General features: G+C 41.6%; 1 protein-coding gene across 10 annotated transcripts in view; it reads right to left on the reverse strand.

The window, feature by feature from the left end:
• Positions 1–18,306, reverse strand: part of fip1l1a (FIP1 like 1a (S. cerevisiae)) — a 78,109-nt gene that overhangs the window by 40,146 nt on the left and 19,657 nt on the right. For 5 of the 10 annotated variants that reach the window (XM_067987469.1, XM_067987451.1, XM_067987514.1 and 2 more), the window contains 2 exons: positions 15,816–15,943; positions 3,220–3,325 (listed from right to left, as the gene is read on the reverse strand). In XM_067987469.1, the coding sequence (XP_067843570.1) occupies positions 3,220–3,325; positions 15,816–15,943 (234 nt within the window). The remainder of the gene's footprint in view (positions 1–3,219; positions 3,326–15,815; positions 15,944–18,306) is intronic. The other 5 variants (XM_067987506.1, XM_067987478.1, XM_067987530.1 and 2 more) reach the window with 3 other exon arrangements.

The following is an 18,306-nucleotide window of genomic DNA, read 5'->3' on the forward strand; positions in this document are numbered from 1 at the left end:
AGATACACAAAGATCATCTCAATGCTATTGTCAGAATAAATCTATATCTAGATTTCAATTAAATTTCTATAAACCATTACTATTATTTAACAAAGTTCAGACTTTATATGTTGATAGGGTTAGATGATGCAAGGTGGGAGGGAGGAGATTCGTGGAGCATAAACGCTGGCATAGACCAGTTGGGCCGAATGGCCCGTTTCTGTGCTGTAAAATTCTATGTAAGTGACTGGTATGCTGGAGAGGCGGCTGCAATGATTTTGAAGTTTAATGTTAGATTTAATGATAAGTAACTCCCTGAATTCTACATTAAATTGCGACAAAATTTACTAACCCGCTTCCTTTTCTCACTCCCTTCACCCCCCCCCCCCCCCCACCTCAAACAAAATGTACTTCTGAGTTTCAACATGATTATTATGAATGGCATCCACTCCTTCAGTTGATTTTTCTTTTAAAATGTCACGTAACTGCTAAGTGCTGATCATAAACACAGGAATCCCACATGAGGATAGTAGGCTAATTATGAGAGAGAATGGAAGTATAACCAAGACACTTCATAGAAAGTTATGGCACAGAAGGAGGCCATTCGGCCCATCGTGTCAGTGCCTGCCAGCAGCTTAATCCCACTTTCCAGCACTTGGTCCATAGCCCTGTAGGTTACAGCACTTCAAGTGCACATCCAAATACTTTTTAAATGAGTTGAGGGTTTCTGCCTCTACCACCCCTTCAGGCAGTGAGTTCCAGACCCCCACCACCCTCTGGGTGAAAAAAATTCTCCTCAGCTCCCCTCCAATCCTTCTAACAATTACTTAAAATCTATGCCCCCTGGTCACTGACCCCTCTGCTAAGGGAAATAGGTCCTCCTTATCCACTCTATCTAGTCCCGTCATAATTTTATATACCTCAATTAAATCAACCCTCAGCCTCCTTTGTTCCAAAGAAAACAACCCCAACCTATCCAATTTTTTCTCATAGCTAAAATTCTCCAGCCCTGGCAACACCCTCATAAATCTCCTCTATACCCTCTCTAGTGCAGTCACATCTTTCCGGTCATGTGGTGACCAGAACTGTAAGCAGTACTCAAGCTGAGGCCTAACCAATGTTTTATACTGTTCCAGCATAATCTCCCTGCTCTTATATTCTATGCAGGTGCAGCAAGTAATTAGGAAGGCAAATGGTATGTTGGCCTTTATTACAAGAGGATGTGAGTACAAGAGTAAAGATGTCTTACTGCAATTATATAGGGCCTTGGTGAAACTGCACCTGGAGTATTGTGTACAATTTTGGTCTCCTTACTTATGAAAGGATATACTTGCCATAGAGGGAATGCAACAAAGGTTCACCAGACTGATTCCTGGGATGGCAGGATTGTCGTATGAGGAGAGATTGAGTAGAGTAGGCCTGTATTCTCTAGAGTTTAGAAGAATGAGAAGTGATCTCATTGAAACATACAACATTCTTACCAGGCTCGACAAGGTAGATGCAGGGAGGATGTTTCCCCTGGCTGGAGAGTCTAGAACCAGGGGTCACAGTCTCAGAATAAGGGGTAGGCCATTTACGACTGAGATGAGGAAAAATTTCTTCACTCAGAGTGGTGAATCTTTAGAATTCTCTATCCCAGAGGGCTGTGGAGGCTCAGTAATTGAGTTAATTCAAAACAGAGATCGATAAGTTTCTAGATATTAACGGCATCAAGGGATATGGGGATGGTGCAGGAAAATGGTGTTGAGGTGGAAGATAAACCATGATCTTCCTATGTTCCTATCTTGTTGAATGGCGGAGCAGGCTCGAGGGGCCGGATGACCTACTCCTAATCCTATTTCTTATGTCTCTGCTAATAAAGGAAAGTATATCGTATGCCTTTTTAACCACCTTATCTATCTGACCTGCTACCTTCAGGGATCTGTAGACATGCACTCCAAGGTCCCTTTGTTCCTCTACACCTCTCAGTATCCTCCCATTTATTGTGTACCCCCTTGCCTTGTTTGCCCTTCCCAAATGCATTATCTCACACTTCTCTGGACTGAACTCCATTTGCCACTTTTCTGCCCACCTGACCAGTCCATTGATATCTTCTTGCAGTCTACAGCTTTCCTCCTCACTATCAACTACATGGCCAATTTTTGTATCATATGCAAATTTCTTGATCAAGCCCCCCACATTCAAGTCCAAATCATTAATATATACCACAAAAAGCAAGGGACCTAGTACTGCGCCTTGTGGGACCCCAATGGAAACAGCCTTCCAATCGCAAAAACACCCGTCGACCATTACCCTTTGCTTCTGCCACTGAGACAATTTTGGATCCAACTAGCCACCTTCCCTTCGATCCCATGGGCTTTTACTTTTTTGACCAGTCTGCTATGTGGGACCTTGTCAAAACCTTGCTAAAATCCATGTCCACTACATCAAACACTTTATCCTCATCGACCCTCCTTGTTACCTGCTCAAAAAATTCAGTTAGTCAGACACGACCTTCCCTTTACAAATCCATGCTGACTGTCCTTAATTAACCCGTGCTTTTCTAAATGACGATTTATGCTATCCCTCAGAATCCATTCCAATAATTTATCCCCATCCGAGCTTAGACTGACTGGCCTATCTCTTTCTCCCTTTTTAAGCAACGGTACAATGTTAACTGTCCTCCAATCCTCTGGCACCACACCTGTAGCCAGGGAGGATTGGAAAATGATGGTCACAGCCTTTGCTATTTCCTCCCTTGCTTCTCCTAGCAGCCTGGGATACATTTCATCCGGGCCTGGCGATTTATCCACTTTCAAAGATGCTAAACCCCTTAATATTTCCTCTCTCATTATATTTATCCCATCCATTATTTCACACTCCTCCTCAATTACAATCTCTGCACTTGAATCTAGACACTTCTAGAACTGTGTACATTAAAGTCAACTCCTGAGACTTTCAACAAAGAACAAATCCTCCCAGCCAGTTATACCACTAATGTCATCAGCACCTACCACTTCCAACAAAAATGTTGAAATAAAAAAAAAGTTCAAGTTTATTGAAACTGTTTGCAACTTTGGATTTTTTAAAATGTACTAACGGCTAGACTTCCTCTTAAACAGCAAATCATTTGAGTTTCCTCCGCTCACTACACTATGAAACTACAATGGAACTTCCATTAAAGCCATAAAATATTTAAGGCATATTATATAAATCATCAAATTAATTGTTGGATTATTTGTACACAAATATTATACAAACCTGGATGGCATTTTCATCTGCTCCACCCCTGTCCCGACGTCGGCCCTCCACACGAGCAATGGTAATTAACTGGCCTCCAATAACCTCTATGGACCCAGACAGCCTTCTGAAAAACAGGTTATAGATTAAGCTAGTGGCAACAAACATATAATGGTTGATTTTGTAAACAGAAAATATTAATTTACTAATATGTTGATGTAAACTGAACAATGATCCCAAATGTATTATAATAAGGAGTTATCCTTCACAAACTGCAGATTTCAAGCTCATTTAACCAATCCAATGAAAGTTAATAAAAAGGTTCGCTAACCTGAACATTTTTGCAGTAATGAACTCTCATTCAGAATAAGAAATGGGAAACAAATTTTAAAGCACAGGACAAGATCATGGGCCCAACAAATCTGCCGCTTTTTGGCTGACCCCAATGCCATGTTTCCACAAAAACCCTCTACCCTCCTTTCCCCCAGAAATACATCCAGCTTTCTCCCACCCATTTATGATACTTGCTTCAATAGAATTCCCTGGTAATTAATTCCATTTGTCAATTACACCTTTTCTGAAATAGTTCTGCCTAAATTCTCTTAATCACTCATTTCCTGTTCACTTCTCATACAACTTGTATTTATACAACATTGTTAAGGTAGTAAAACATCCCAAGTCGCTTCACAGGAGTGTTAGCAGACAAAATTTGACAGCGAGCCACACAAGGAATTATTAGAACAGGTGACTAAAAGCTTTGTCAAAGAAGTAGGTTTTAAGGTGCGCCTTAAGAGGAGAGAGGGGTTTAAGGGGGGGGGGATTCCAGAGATTAGGGCCTAGACAGCTGAAGACACGCCACAAATGGTGGCATGAAGGAAATCGGGGATGCAGAAGAAGCCAGAATTGGAGGAACGCAGAGTTCTCGGAGGGTTGTAGAGCTGGAGGAGGTTACAGACATTAGGGAGGGGCGAGGCCATAGAGGGATTTGAACACAAGGATAAGAATTTTAAAATCGAGACATTGCTGGACCAGGAGCCAATGTAGGTCAGCGACCACAGGGGTGATGGGTGAACGGGGCTAGGTGCAAGTTAAGATCTGGGCAGCAGAGTTTTAGATGAGATGAAGTTTACGGAGGGTAGAAGATGGGAGGTGGGCCAGGAGAGCATTGGAATAGTTGATTCTGGAGGTAACAAAAGCATGGATGAAAGTTTCAGCAGCAGATGGACTGAAGCAGAGGTAGAGATGGGTGATATCACAGGAGGTGGAAGTAGGCAGTCTTGGTTTCAGAATGCTTAGTGTGAATTGCAATCGTGAATCTTTCATGGATGTTTCACAAGCTCTCTACTCTGTTAGATGAAGCTCTGCACAATGAAAACAATCCTTTATATTGGGCTGATTGTAGCAGGGGAGGGGGATAGTAAAGAGATGGGCAGATCAGTCATACTGGAGAAGTGCACTTCTTCTCAGACGATTGAGCAAAACTAACATTCACACTGACATAATACATTGGATGTTATGGTGAGCAAAGTATATCCAAATCTAGTCTGCAGTAACATTAACAATTTGAAAAGGTCACACCTAACAAGCTGAATAAAATGAGCACAGTGCTCAACCTAGAATTGGCTGTGACCGTGGTAAACTATCCCTCCTCATCCTTCTCGACCTGTCTGCAGCCTTTGACACAGTTGACCACAGCATCCTCCTCCAACGCCTCTCCTCCATCGTCCAGCTGGGTGGGACTGTGCTTACCTGTTTCCATTCTTATCTATCCAGTCACCTGCAATAGCTTCTCTTCCTGCTCCGTTACCTCTGGAGTCCCCCAAGGATCTATCCTTGGCCTCCTCCTATTTCTCATCCACATGTTGGCCCTTGGTGACATCTTCCAAAAACGTCAAATTCCACATGTACGCTGACGACACCCAGTTCTACCTCACTACCACCTCTCTCCACCCCTCTACTGTCTCTCATTTGTCACATTGCTTGTCTGTGAGCAAAAATTTCCTCCAACTAAATATTGGGAAGATCGAAGCCATTGTCTTCGGTCCCCGCCACAAACTCTGTTCCCTAGCCACTGACTCCAACCCCCTCCCTGGCCACTGTTTGAGGCTGAACCAGACCGTTTGCAATCTTGGCGTCCTATCTGACCCTGAGATGAGCTTCCGACCACATATCCACTCCATCACCAAGACCGCCTACTTCCACCTCCGTAACATCGCGCGTCTCCGCCCCTGCCTCAGCTCATCTGCTGCTGAAACCCTCATCCATGCCTTGTTACCTCTGGGCTCGACTATTACAATGCTCTCCTGGTCGGCCTCCCATCTTCCACCTCCATAAACTTGAGCTCATCTAAACCTCTCCTACCTGTACCCTAACTCGCACCAAGTCCCGTTTACCCATCACCCCTGTGCTCGCTGACCTACATTGGCTCCTGGTCAGACAATGCCTCGATTCAAAAATTCTCATCCTTATTTTCAAATCCCTGCATGGCCTTGCCCCGCCCGATTTCTATAACCTCCTCCAGCCCTACACCCTTCAAGATCACTGCGCTCCTCCAATTCTTGCCTCTTGCGCATCCCCGATTTTAAATCGCTCCAATGCTGCCTAGGGCGTAAGCTCTGGAATTCCCTCCCTAAACCTCTCCGCCGCTCTCTCCTCCTTTAAAACGCTCCTTAAAACCCACCTCTGACCCACCTGTCCTAATATCTCCTTTTATGGCTCGGTGTCAAATTTTGTTTTATAAAAAGGTCCTGTGAAGCACCTTGGGACGTTTTACTACATCAAAGGTGCTATATAAATGCAACTAATTGTTGTTGTTGGAGGACATCCACAATAATTAATTCTCATGCAACAAATTCTACATGGCCTCCTAAGGCCCCAAAATGGCGGGCAGGAAGTGCATACTTCCAACCGGAAGTGCCCAACCCACCATATTGACAACATAAAGTGCAGGAGAAGATCACTATAAAGCGCGGGAGAAGCGGCTGAGAGGAGCACTATAAAACAAATGCAGAGAAAACTGAATCTGAAAAAGTGACGTCAGAGCAGTGGGAGGAACGGAAGAGCCCAAGGAATTGCAGCTAAGTGTTTAATTTATTATATAATTAAGTGTTTAATTATATTACGCTAAGTGTTTAATTAATCAGATCTAAGAGGATAAATTAAAATTAACTAAATAGAGGATGCTAAAACTGAAAGATTCTGAATTTTATTAAATTAAAATCTGGTACATAATAAATAGGAGTTAAGGAAATTAGCAAAAAACAAGGGTAATTAGCTACAAATTAATCTGAAATCAAGCTAAATCCATCTACTAAATATAATCTAGATCTCAAATAATTGTATTATATCCAGAACTAAATTAACACTAATAAATCAATTAATATCAACTAAAACAAGGTTACATAGGGATGGCAGGGCAGGTGGTGCGTCGCAATTGCAGTATGTGGAGATCAGCGAGATCCCGAGCAACCACATCTACAGTAAGTTTCTGCAATTCAAGGAACTTCGGCTCAGAGTTGTTGAGCTGGAGTCCGAGCTGAAGATATGGTGATGCATCATGGAGGGGGAAGTGTTATCTGGACATTTTGATCCAGGAGGCAGTCACACCCCTTAGGTTAGATAGTAGCTTAGATTTGGTCAGTGGTCAGGGACAGAAGGATGTGACTGTGAGTTAGGCAGGTAAGGGGACCCCAGATGCAGTGGTGGAGGAGCCTCAGCCTTTGACCTTGTCCAACAGACACGAGGTACTTGCTACCCGTGTGGATGAGAAAAGAGACTGCAGGGATGATGGGCAAACTGACCACGGTACCGTGGTACAGGAGGCCATTCGGGGGGGGGGGGGGGGGGGGGGGGGGAGTAAAAAGGAATGAGGTAGTGGTAGAGAATAGATACTGTTCTCTGCAGCCACGACTGGGAGTCCTGAAGGCTGTGTTGCCTGCCCGGTGCCAGGGTTAAGGACGTCTCCTTGGGGCTGGAAAAGAACTTGGAGCATGAGGGGGGAGGACCCAGTTGCCGTGGTCCACGTAGGAACCAACGACTCGGGTCGAACTAGGAATAAGGATCTGCGGAGGGAGTTTGAGCAGGTAGGGTCCAAATTAATAAGCAGAACCCCAAAAGGTAATAATCTCTTGATTACTTTCTGAGCCACACACAAACTGGCATCGGGTCAAGCAGATCAGTGTTAAATGCGTGGCTCAAAGTGTGGTGTGGGAGACAGGGGTTTCGATTCATGGGGCAATGGCACCAGTACTGGGAAAAGAGGCAGCTGTTCCATTGGGACAGCCTCAACTTAAACCGGGCTGGAACCAGTGTCCTGGCGAAACAAATAACTAGGGCACTTGATAGGGCTTTAAACTAAAAAAGTGGGGGGAGGGGGTTGGTTCAGGTAAGGGTCCTGATATTCCAAGCCAAGACCCTTTCTCACTACTGTCTTTATCTCATCCTTTATTATCAGGGCCACCCCCCTCCTTTTCCATTTTGTATGTTTTTTCAAAAAGTCAAGTACCCTGGAATATTTAGTTCCCAATCTTGGTCACCTTTCAACCACATCTCAGTAATGGCCACTCGATCAAACCCACGTATCTCCTTGTGCCATTAATTTACAGGAAGTAGAATCAATATGGGTGGAGATAAGAAATAACAAGGGACAGAAAACACTGGTGGGAGTAGTTTATAGGCCCCCGAACAGTAATACTCTGTCCAACAGTATGACTAATCAAGAAAGAAGAGGAGCTTATAACAAAGGTAATGCAATAATCGTGGGGGACTTTAATCTTCATCTAGACTGGGCAAATCAAAATGGCAAAAGTAGTCTGGAGGACGTCTTCATGGAATGCATTTAAGACAGTTTCCTAGAACAATAAGTCGTGGAACCAACCAGGGAACAGGCTATTTTAGATCTTGTCTTGTGTAATGAGACAGGATTAATTAGTAATCTCATAGTAAGGGATCCTCTGGAGCAGAGTGATCATAATATAATGGAATTTCACATTCAATTTGAGAGTGACGTACTTACGTACAAAACTAGAGTCTTAAACTTAAATAAAGCCAATTACATAGGTATGAGGGGCGAGTTGGCTAAGGTTGATTGGGAAATTAAATTAAAAGATATGACAGTAGATAAGCAATGGAAAACATTTAAAGAAATATTTCATAATTCTCGAAGAATATACATTCCATTGAGGAATAAAAACTCCAAAGGAAAAGTGATCCATTCGTGGCTAACTGAAGAAGTTAAAGATAGTATTAAGATTAAAAGAAGAGGCTTATAATGTTGCCAAGAGTAGTAAGCTTCAGGATTGAGTTTTACAAACCAGCAAAGGATGACCAGAAAATTGATAGAGAGGGAGAAAATAGAATGAGAGTAAACTAGCAAGAAATATAAGAACAGATTGTAAGAGCTTCTACAAGTACGTAAAAAGGAAGAGAATAGTTAAAGAGTGGATCCCTTAGAGGCAGAAACAGGAGAAATTATAATGGGGAACAAGGAAATGGCAGAGGTTAAACAAATATTTTGTATCTGTCTTCACAATAGAAGACACAAAAAACATACCAGAAATAGTGGGGAACAAAGGGGCTAATGAGAGTGAGGAACTTAAAGTAATTAATATTAGTAAAGAAAAAGTACTGGAGAAATTAACAGGACTAAAAGCAGACAAATCTCCTGGACCCGATGGCCTACATCCTAGGGTTCTAAAAGAGGTGGCTGCAGAGATAGTGGATGCATTGGTTGTGATCTTCCAAAATTACTTAGATTCTAGAACGGTCCCCGTGGATTGGAAGGTAGCAAATGTAACCCCGCTATTCAAGAAAGGAGGGAACTACAGGCCAGTTAACCTGACATCAGTAGTCAGGAAAATGCTGGAATCTATTATTAAGGACGTGGTATCAGGGTACTTGGGAAAGCCATAACATGATTAGGCAGAATCAACATGGTTTTATGAAAGGGAAATTGTGTTTGACAAATCTATTTGAGTTTTTTGAGGATGTAACTAGCGGAGTAGATAAAGAGGAATCAGTGGATTTGGAAAAGGCATTCGATAAGGTGACACATAAAAGGTTGTTGCACAAGATAAGGGCTCATGGAGTTGGGGGTACTACATTAGCATGGATAGAGGATTGGTTAAAGGACAGAAAACAGAGAGTAGGAATAAATGGATCATTTTCATGTTGGCAGGCTGCAACTAGTGGGATACCACAAGGATCAGTGCTTGGGCCTCAGCTATTTACAATCAATATTAATGACTTAGATGAAGGGAACGAGCGTAATGTATCCAAATTTGCTGATGATACAAAGCTAGGTGGGAAAATAAGCTGTGAGGAGGATACAAAGAGTCTGCAAAGGGATATAGGCAGGTTAAGTGAGTGGGCAAGAAGGTGGCAAACACAGTATAATGTGGGAAAATGTGAGGTTATTAACTTTGGCAGGAAAAACAGAAAAACAGAATATTTTTTAAAATGGTGAGAAACTAGTAAATGTTGGTGTTCAGAGAGATTTGAGTGTCCTCGTACAAGAAACACAAAAAGTTAACCTGCAGCTACAGCAAGCAATTAGGAAGGCAAATGGTATGTTGGCCTTTTATTGCGAAGGGGTTGGAGTACAAGAGTAAGGAAGTCTTGCTGAAATAGTACAGGGCTTTGGTGACACCACAACTGGAATACTGCGCACAGTTTCGGTCTCCTTACCTAAGGAAGGATATACTTACCTTAGAGGGGGTGCAATGAAGATTCACTAGATTGATTCCTGGGATGAGAGGGTGGTCCGATGGGGAGAGATTGAGTAGAATGGGCCTATACTCTGGAGTTTAGAAGAGAGGTGATCTCAATTAAACATGTAAGATTCTAAGGCGGCTTGACAGGGTAGATGCTGAGAGGCTGTTTCCCCTGGCAGGAGAATCTAGAACTAGGGGGCATAGTCTTGGGATAAGGCCATTTAGGACTGAGATGAGGAGAAATTTCTTCATTCAGAGGGCTGTGAGTCTTTGGAATTCTCCACCCCAGAGGGCTGTGGATGTTCAGTCGTTGAGTATATTCAAAACCGAGATCACTAGATTTTTGGACTCGAAGGGAATCAAGGGATATGGGGATTGGGCGGGAAAGTGGAATTGAGGTCAAAGATCAGCCATGATCTTACTGAATGGCAGAGCAGGCTCGAGGGGACGGATGGCCTACTCCTGCTCCTATTTCTTATGTTCTTATGAGGTGTCCTTTACCCATGGCTGAAGCAGGCATTAGGTTTCTCTCCCGACCACCAACTCCAGGTCCACCAAAGCCCCCAATCCCGCCTGAAAACAAATTTCAGGCCCCCCGAAACTCCTGACAAAAGGTCCAAAGACCCCGATCCCTCCCCAATCCCAACAGGTCCGAGGTCCCGATCCCTCCCTGACAAGTCGTAAGACCTGACGGTATACCTGTGGAGCACTTACCTTGAGCTGCCTCCTCCCACAATGTCAGCTTCATTGTAATGAGGTCAGAGGCCCAATAACTGGGGCTCATCAGACCTTACCATTTGTGCGCAGCTGGCAGGGGGGGATGCCCAAGGATGGGCGCTTTCAAATTTAACCCTCATGTTTTAAGAGCATAAACAGTGAACGGTTATTTTTTTCCACTGCTTGGCGAATTGGTAAAAGAGGCATAGACTGAGGAATATCACAAAGAAACAAGGGACGAGTTAGAAGAAAAGTTCTTCCACACAGAGCATCATTAGGATATAAATGCTTTACCACAAGTGGTTACTGAGGCAGACTTATCATTTAAAATGAGATTGGAGATAGCTGCAACTGAAGAGAGCTGGTATTTCACCGGGACAAAGGGCCAAATGGTCTCGTTCTGTGCTTTAATTTCCATGATTCTATACTAAAAAATGTATCAGTCCCATAAAATTTTAAAACTTCAAGGAACAAGCAGGTCTGAGTAAATCTCAAAAATGCAACTTTTGTGAGCCTCCCATGAAATATGCTTTTAACATGAGGCACTGTTAATCTTAGTGATGTTATTACATTATTGCAACATTGCTACATTTCATCCAAAGCAAAATAATGTTTCAACGCAAGATTTATGCTACATGTAGCTGTAGAAAATTACAGCATCTGTACAAAAACTTTTTTTAAAAAAATGTTCATAAAATATGCGCTACAATTTGCAAGATAATGAAACACAAGTTTCTTCTGCTCCAATAACTACAGCGTCACCAAAAATTGCAGTGCTTCGGTTTCAAGCTCACTTGGATATAAGTGACCCTAAGTTCTATTTTCCATTAATTATCATTAGAATACATGATTCTAAGATGGAACACAATTGCCCAATACCAGAAGAGTTCAAGATGCAATAAGATGGTAATGCGCTGTTTGAAATTACATGACTGTTAAATTGCAAAAGCGCATTTGGTTCACTAAGGACTAACTTGCGGTGATCATCTATACGCAGAGCAAGCTTAGCTAATTCCACAATTAAACATTTATCGTAATAAACAATTCCAGTACGTTTGATGCGGGTGGAAAGAACCCCTTGAATTATCAGGCCGTCTCTTATTCCTTCATAACACATACCGCAATTGCATATAAAACACAGAAACAAAGTACAAGAAGGGCAAAATCATTATCTCCTCAAAAAGGAATAAAATGTTTGAAAATAGAACAGCGGCAGCTTGGATACAAAATTGACTAAGGGACAAAAAGCAGACAGTAGCGGTAAATGGTTGTTTTTCAGACTGGAGGAAAGTGTACAGTGGTGTTCCCCAGGGGTCAGTATTAGGACCACTGCTTTTTTTGATATATATTAATGACCTGGATTTGGGTATACAGGATATAATTTCACAGTTTGCAGATGACACGAAACTTGGAAATGTAGTAAACACCGTGGAGGATTGTAACAGACTTCAGGACAACATAGTCAGACTGATGAAATGGGCAGACAAATGGCAGATGGAATTTAATGCAGAGAAGTGTGAAGTGATGCATTTTGGTAGGAAGAATGAGGAGAGGCAATATAAACTAAATGGTGCAATTTTAAAGGGAGTGCAGGAACAGAGAGACCTGGGTGTGCGCACACACAAATCTTTGAAGGTGACAGGCGAAGTTGAGAAGGCTGTTAATAAAACCCAGGATCACATGTGCTTTCTTAAGAGGCACAGAGTACAAAAGCAAGGAAGGACGAGTTCCCGAATTCCTGGAATGTATACGAGATGGTTTTCTAGATCAGTGTGTTGAGGAACCAACTAGGGAACAGGCTATTTTAGATCTAGTATTGTGTAATGAGGAAGGGTTAATTAATAATCTTGTTGTAGAGGAGCCCTTAAGGAAGAGCGACCATAATATGATAGAATTCATTACGTTTGAAAGTGACGTAGTTCAATCCAAAATCAGAGTCTTAAATCCAAACAAAGGAAACTATGAAGGTTTGAGGCGCAAGTTGGCTGTGGTTGATTAGGGAACTACATTAAAAAGGTATGATGGTAGACAGGCAAATACATAATTTGCAACAAATATATATTCCTTTAAGGCACAAAAACCCAACAGGAAAAGTGGTCCAACCGTGGCTAACAAGAGAAATTAAAGATAGTATTAAATCAAAAGAAGAGGCATATAAAAGTTACTACAAAAAGCAGTAAGCCTGAGAATTGGGAGCATTTTAGAATTCAGCAAAGGAGGACCAAGAAATTGATAAAGAAAGGGAAAATAGAATAAGAGAGTAAACTAGCGAGAAACATAAAAAACGGAGTGTAAAAGCTTCTATAGGTATGTAAAAAGGAAAAGACTGGTGAAGACAAATGTGGATCCCCTAACAGACAGAGACGGCAGAATTTATAATGGGGAATAAGGAAATGGCAGAGAAATTAAACAAATACTTTGTGTCTGTCTTCACAGAAGACGACACAAAAAACCTCCCTGAAATACTAGAGAACCAAGGGTCTGGCGAGAATGAGGAACTGAAAGAAATTAGTATTAATAATTTAAAAAAAGTATGAGAGAAATTAATGGGACTGAAAGTTGATAAATCCCAAGAACCTGATGATCTACATCCCAGGGTTTTGAAAGAGGTGGCTATAGAGATAGTGGATGCATTGGTTGTCATCTTCCAAAATTCTACAGATTCTGGATCGGTTCCTGCAGATTGGAGGGTAGCAAATGTAACCCCACTATTTAAGAAAGGAGGGAGAGAGAAAACAGGGAACTACAGACCTGTTAACCTGACATCGGTAGTAGGGAAAATGCTAGAATCTATTTTAAAAGGGTGTGATAACAGGATACTTAGAAAATAATAGGATTTGGCAGAGTCAACATGGATTTATGAAAGGGAAATCATGTTTGACAAACCTATTGGAATTCTTTGAGGCTGTAACTAGTAGACTAGATAAGAGGGAACCAGTGGATGTGGTGTATTTGGATTTTCAGAAGGCTTTCGATAAAGGTCCCATACAGGAGGTTGGTGAACAAAGTTAGAGCACATGGAATTGGGGGTAATATACTGGCATGGATTGAGAATTGGTTAATAGACAGAAAACAGAGAGTAGGAACAAACTGGTCTTTTTCAGGTTGGCAGACTGTCCCTAGTAGGGTACCGCAGGGATCGGTGCTTGGGCTCCAGTTATTCACAATCTATATCAATGATTTGGATGAGGGGACCAAATGTAATATTGCTAAGTTTGCTGATGACACAAAACTAGGTGGGAATGTGAGTTGTGAGGAGGATGCAAAGTGGCTTCAAGGGAATATAGATAGGCTAAGTGAGTGGGCAAGAACATGGCAGATGGAGTATAATGTGGAAAAATGTGAAGTTATCCACTTTGGTAGGAAAAACAGAAATGCAGAGTATTTTTTAAATGGTGAGAGATTGGGAAATGTTGATGTTCAAAGCGACCTGGCTGTCCTTGGACATGAGTCACTGAAAGCTAACATGCAGGTGCAGCAAGCAATTAGGAAGTCAAATAGTACGTTGGCCTTTATTACAAGAGAATTTTGAGTACAGGAGCAAAGATGTCTTACTGCAATTATATAGGGCCTTGGTGAGACCCCACCTGGAGTAGTGTGTACAATTTTGGTCTCCTTACCTAAGAAAGGATACACTTGCCATAGAGGGAATGCAACAAAGTTTCACCAGACTGATTCCTGGGATGGTGGGATTGTCGTACGAGGAGAGACTGAGTAAACTAGGCCTGTATTTTCTCGAGTTTAGAAGAATGAGAAGTGATCTCATTGAAACATGCAAAATTCGTAGAGGGCTCAAGAGGATAGATGCAGGGAGGATGTTTCCCTGGCTGGAGAGTCTAGAACCAGGGGCCACAGTCTAAGGAATAAGGGGTAGGCCATTTAGGACTGAGATGAGGAAATTTTTGGAATTCTCTACCCTAGAGGGTGTGGAGGGTCAGTCATTAAGTACATTCAAAACAGAGATTTCTAGATATTAAAAGGCATCAAGGGATATGGGTGTAGTGCAGGTAAATGGCGTTGAGGTGAAAGATAAACCATGATCTTGTTGAATGGCGGAGCAGGCTCCAGGGGCTGGATGGCCAACTCCTGCTCCTATTTTTAATGTTCTTCTTAAATTATGCTAAACCTTTATAAAACACTGGCTAGGCCTCAGCTGGAGTATTGCATTCAATTCTAGGCACCACACTTTAGGAAAGATGTCAAGGCCTTAGAGAGGGTGCAGAAGAGATTTACTAGAATGGTACGAGGGATGAGGGACTGGAGAAGCTGTGGTTGTTCTGCTTAGAAGAGACAAGGTTATGGGGAGATTTGACAGAGGTGTTCAAAATCATGAAAGGTTTTGACAGAGTAAATAAGGAGAAACTGTTTCCAGTGGCAGAAAAGTTGGTAACCAGAGGACACAGATTTAAGGTGATCAGCAAAAGAGCCAGAGGCGACATGAGGAAACATTTTTTTTTAAAACGCAATGAGTTGTAATGATCTGGAATGCACTGACTGAAAGGGTGGTGGGAGAGATTCAATAGTAACTTTCAAAAGGGAATTCGATAAATACTTGAAGGGAAAAAATTTACAGGGCTATGGGGAAAGAGCAGGGGAATGGGACTAACTGGATAGCTCTTTCAAAGAGGCACAATGGGCCAAAAACCCTCATCTTGTGCTGTACCTACTACATATATGTGGTATGAAATGCTGGAAAGATGCTGTCAAATAAAAAAGTAAAATTAACTTAAATATGTTTGAGAAAAACACCTCAAATTTTATCTTATTTCCTCTGCTCAGGGTCCCCCATCTTGCCATGCACACCATTACCAATCAAATGGATAAACTGCTGCTTTCTGAGCAGTGTAGTCAGTAAGCTTATTTATTCTTATATATACAGCTTCAAGCACATACACAAAAGTTGAAAGAAATTTATTTACCCCAACACAGTATATTTTAATGTTACATCAATAAGCTTCTTGTGAGATTCTCTTAATTCACCACCTCAAATACAGTAGCTCTCAACCTCAACCACCAGTATTTCACCCTCGTTCATGCTCATAGCCCAAAATGTTTTCTCTAGACACAACTCAAGTTTGGAAACACATTTCAAGTGGTCATAGCGCAAAAAATGTAACATATCTATTATGCTTTATCAAAACACTAAACAATAACTACAAGAAGAAAATGCAAAATTTCCACTGGACCTGCCTTTGCCTAGGTTCTGACCTGTTGGGCGGAGGTCCTGCCCTGAAACGATTTGGAGGAGAAGGGAAATCCATCTTAGGGGGTGGTATCTCTGGCTCTTTCTCAGGATTTCCAGTTCTACCCTGCTGTACCTGAAAAATGCAAAATTTCAATAACAGTGCAAAATTTCAAGGACAGTCCCCACTGCTTATTGCAGGTGCTAACATGATTTGCCCACTATATGCTATATAAAGACCAAATTACTAAGGACAGAGTTTTCTATCTGTTCCCTCTGCTCATAATATTCTAAACTGTACATTTACAAGAAATGATACATGTAAAAATCACGAGACAACAAAAAGCATTACAATATTTACTGAAAGGCACCAAGTATAGATCGTAAATTAAACTCCCTGCTCACTGATTTCTACACTTAGAAATTTTAAATTTCTGGTGTATCATATGGAAAAAAAACATTTTAAAAAAAGAGAACATCTTGCAAAACATCAGTTATGTTTTGTAATATAGGTCTGGTTTGTTTCTTTCCTATCTCTTTACCTCCACCTTTCTCTTCCTTGTTCTCTGTCATACGCAATCAATCTAATACACTTAAAACAATAAAAGTACAGTCCAATGACTGGCAATGAAAGAAACTTGCATGATATCATACCAACAGCAAAAGGAATTATAAATATATTGAGAAAGATAGTGATAAAGGAGAATGTGGGCCCATTAAAGACAGATGCAATCAAAACTCAAAGGACAATAAGGAAATGGCAGACATTTTCAATGAGTACTTTGTATCTGTTTTCACAGTGGAGTAAGAGGATAAAATGCCACCACTACAAGGGAAGCTAAAGATAAGTCAAGGGGAGGAACTCAGTGGATTTAACACAAATAAAAAAAGTTAATGGAGAAAATAATAGGACTTAAGATAAACAAATCTCCAGGACCTGATGGTTTCCACCTCAGAGTATTAAAAGAGATTGTGAGGAATCTGTAGATCGGTTAATCATAATATTCCAACGATTTCTAAATTCAGAAATTGTGCCTTTGAATTGGAAAATTGCAAATGTCACTCCATTATTTAAGAAGGGAAGGATTTAGAAACCAGTAATTACCTGTCAGTTTAACACAAGTTATGGATAAGTTCATAGAATCATAGAATGATGCAGCACAGAAGGAGGTCATTCAGTCCATCTTGCTTGTGCCGGCTCTTTGAAAGAGCTATCCAATTAGTCCCACTCCCCAGCTCTTTCCCTGTAGTCCTATAAATTTTTCCCCTTCCCTTTTGAAAGGGACCATTAAATCTGCTTCCGTCACCCTTTCAGGCAGTGCATTCCATATCATAACAACTCGCTGCGTAATTTTTTTCCCCCTCATGTTGCCTCTGGTTCTTTTGCTAATTATCTTAAATCTGTGTCCTCTGGTTACTGACCTGTGTGTCACTGGAAACAGTTTCTCCTTATTTACTCTATCAAAGCCCTTCATGATTTTGAACACCTCCATCAAATCTCCACTTAACCTTCTCTGTACTAAGGGAGAATAATCCCAGCTTCTCCAGTCGCTCCACGTAACTGAAGTCCTGCTAGCCTGGTACCATTCTAGTAAATCTCCTCTGCACCCTCTCCAAGGCCTTGACATCCTTCCTAAAATGTGGTGCCCAGAATTGGCCACAATACTACAGCTGGGGCCTAACCAGTGTTTTATAAAGTCTTAGCATAACTTCCTTGCTTTTATATTCTATAACTATTTATAAGGCCAAGAATCCCATACGCCTTTTTAACAGGCGTATCAACTTGTCCTGACAACTTCAAAGATTTGTGTATGTAAACCCCCAGGTCACTCTGTTCCTGCAGCCCCTTTAAATCATACCATGTAGTTTATATTGCCTCTCCTCATTCTTCCTACCAAAATGAATCACTGAAGTTAGTGGAATCTATCATCAGCACTTGGACATGTATCAGCTAATCAAAGAGACTCAGCATGGATTTGTGATGGGTAGGTCATGTCTAACCAACCTAGCTAATTTTTTGAGGAGGTCACTAGCATGGTGGATAGGGGAGTGTCTTTGGATGTTGTTGATATGAACGTCCAGAATATATTTGATAAGGTTCTACACAAAAGATTATTAGCATAAAATTAAAATGCACGGAATTCAAATTAACCTAGTGTTATGCATTGGTAATTGATTGGGTGGTAGGAGACAGAGAGTACACGACAACTTGCATTAATATAGCACCGTTAACGTGTAAAATGTCCCAAGGTGCTTCACAGGAGCGATTATCAAACAAAATTTGACACCAAGCCACATAAGGAGATATTAGGACAGGTGGTCAAAGAGGTAGGTTTTAAGGAGCATCTTAAAGGAGAGAGAGGTACAGAGGCAGAGAGGTTTAGGGAGGGAATTCCAGAGCTTAGGGCCTGGGCAGCTAAAGGCATAGCTGCCAATGGTGGAGCGATTAATGTCGGGGATGCACAAGAGCCAAGAACTGGAGGAGCACAGAGATCGCGG

Source organism: Heptranchias perlo, chromosome 1 (genome assembly GCF_035084215.1).
Source record: "Heptranchias perlo isolate sHepPer1 chromosome 1, sHepPer1.hap1, whole genome shotgun sequence".
NCBI classification, from domain to species: Eukaryota; Metazoa; Chordata; class Chondrichthyes; order Hexanchiformes; family Hexanchidae; genus Heptranchias; species Heptranchias perlo.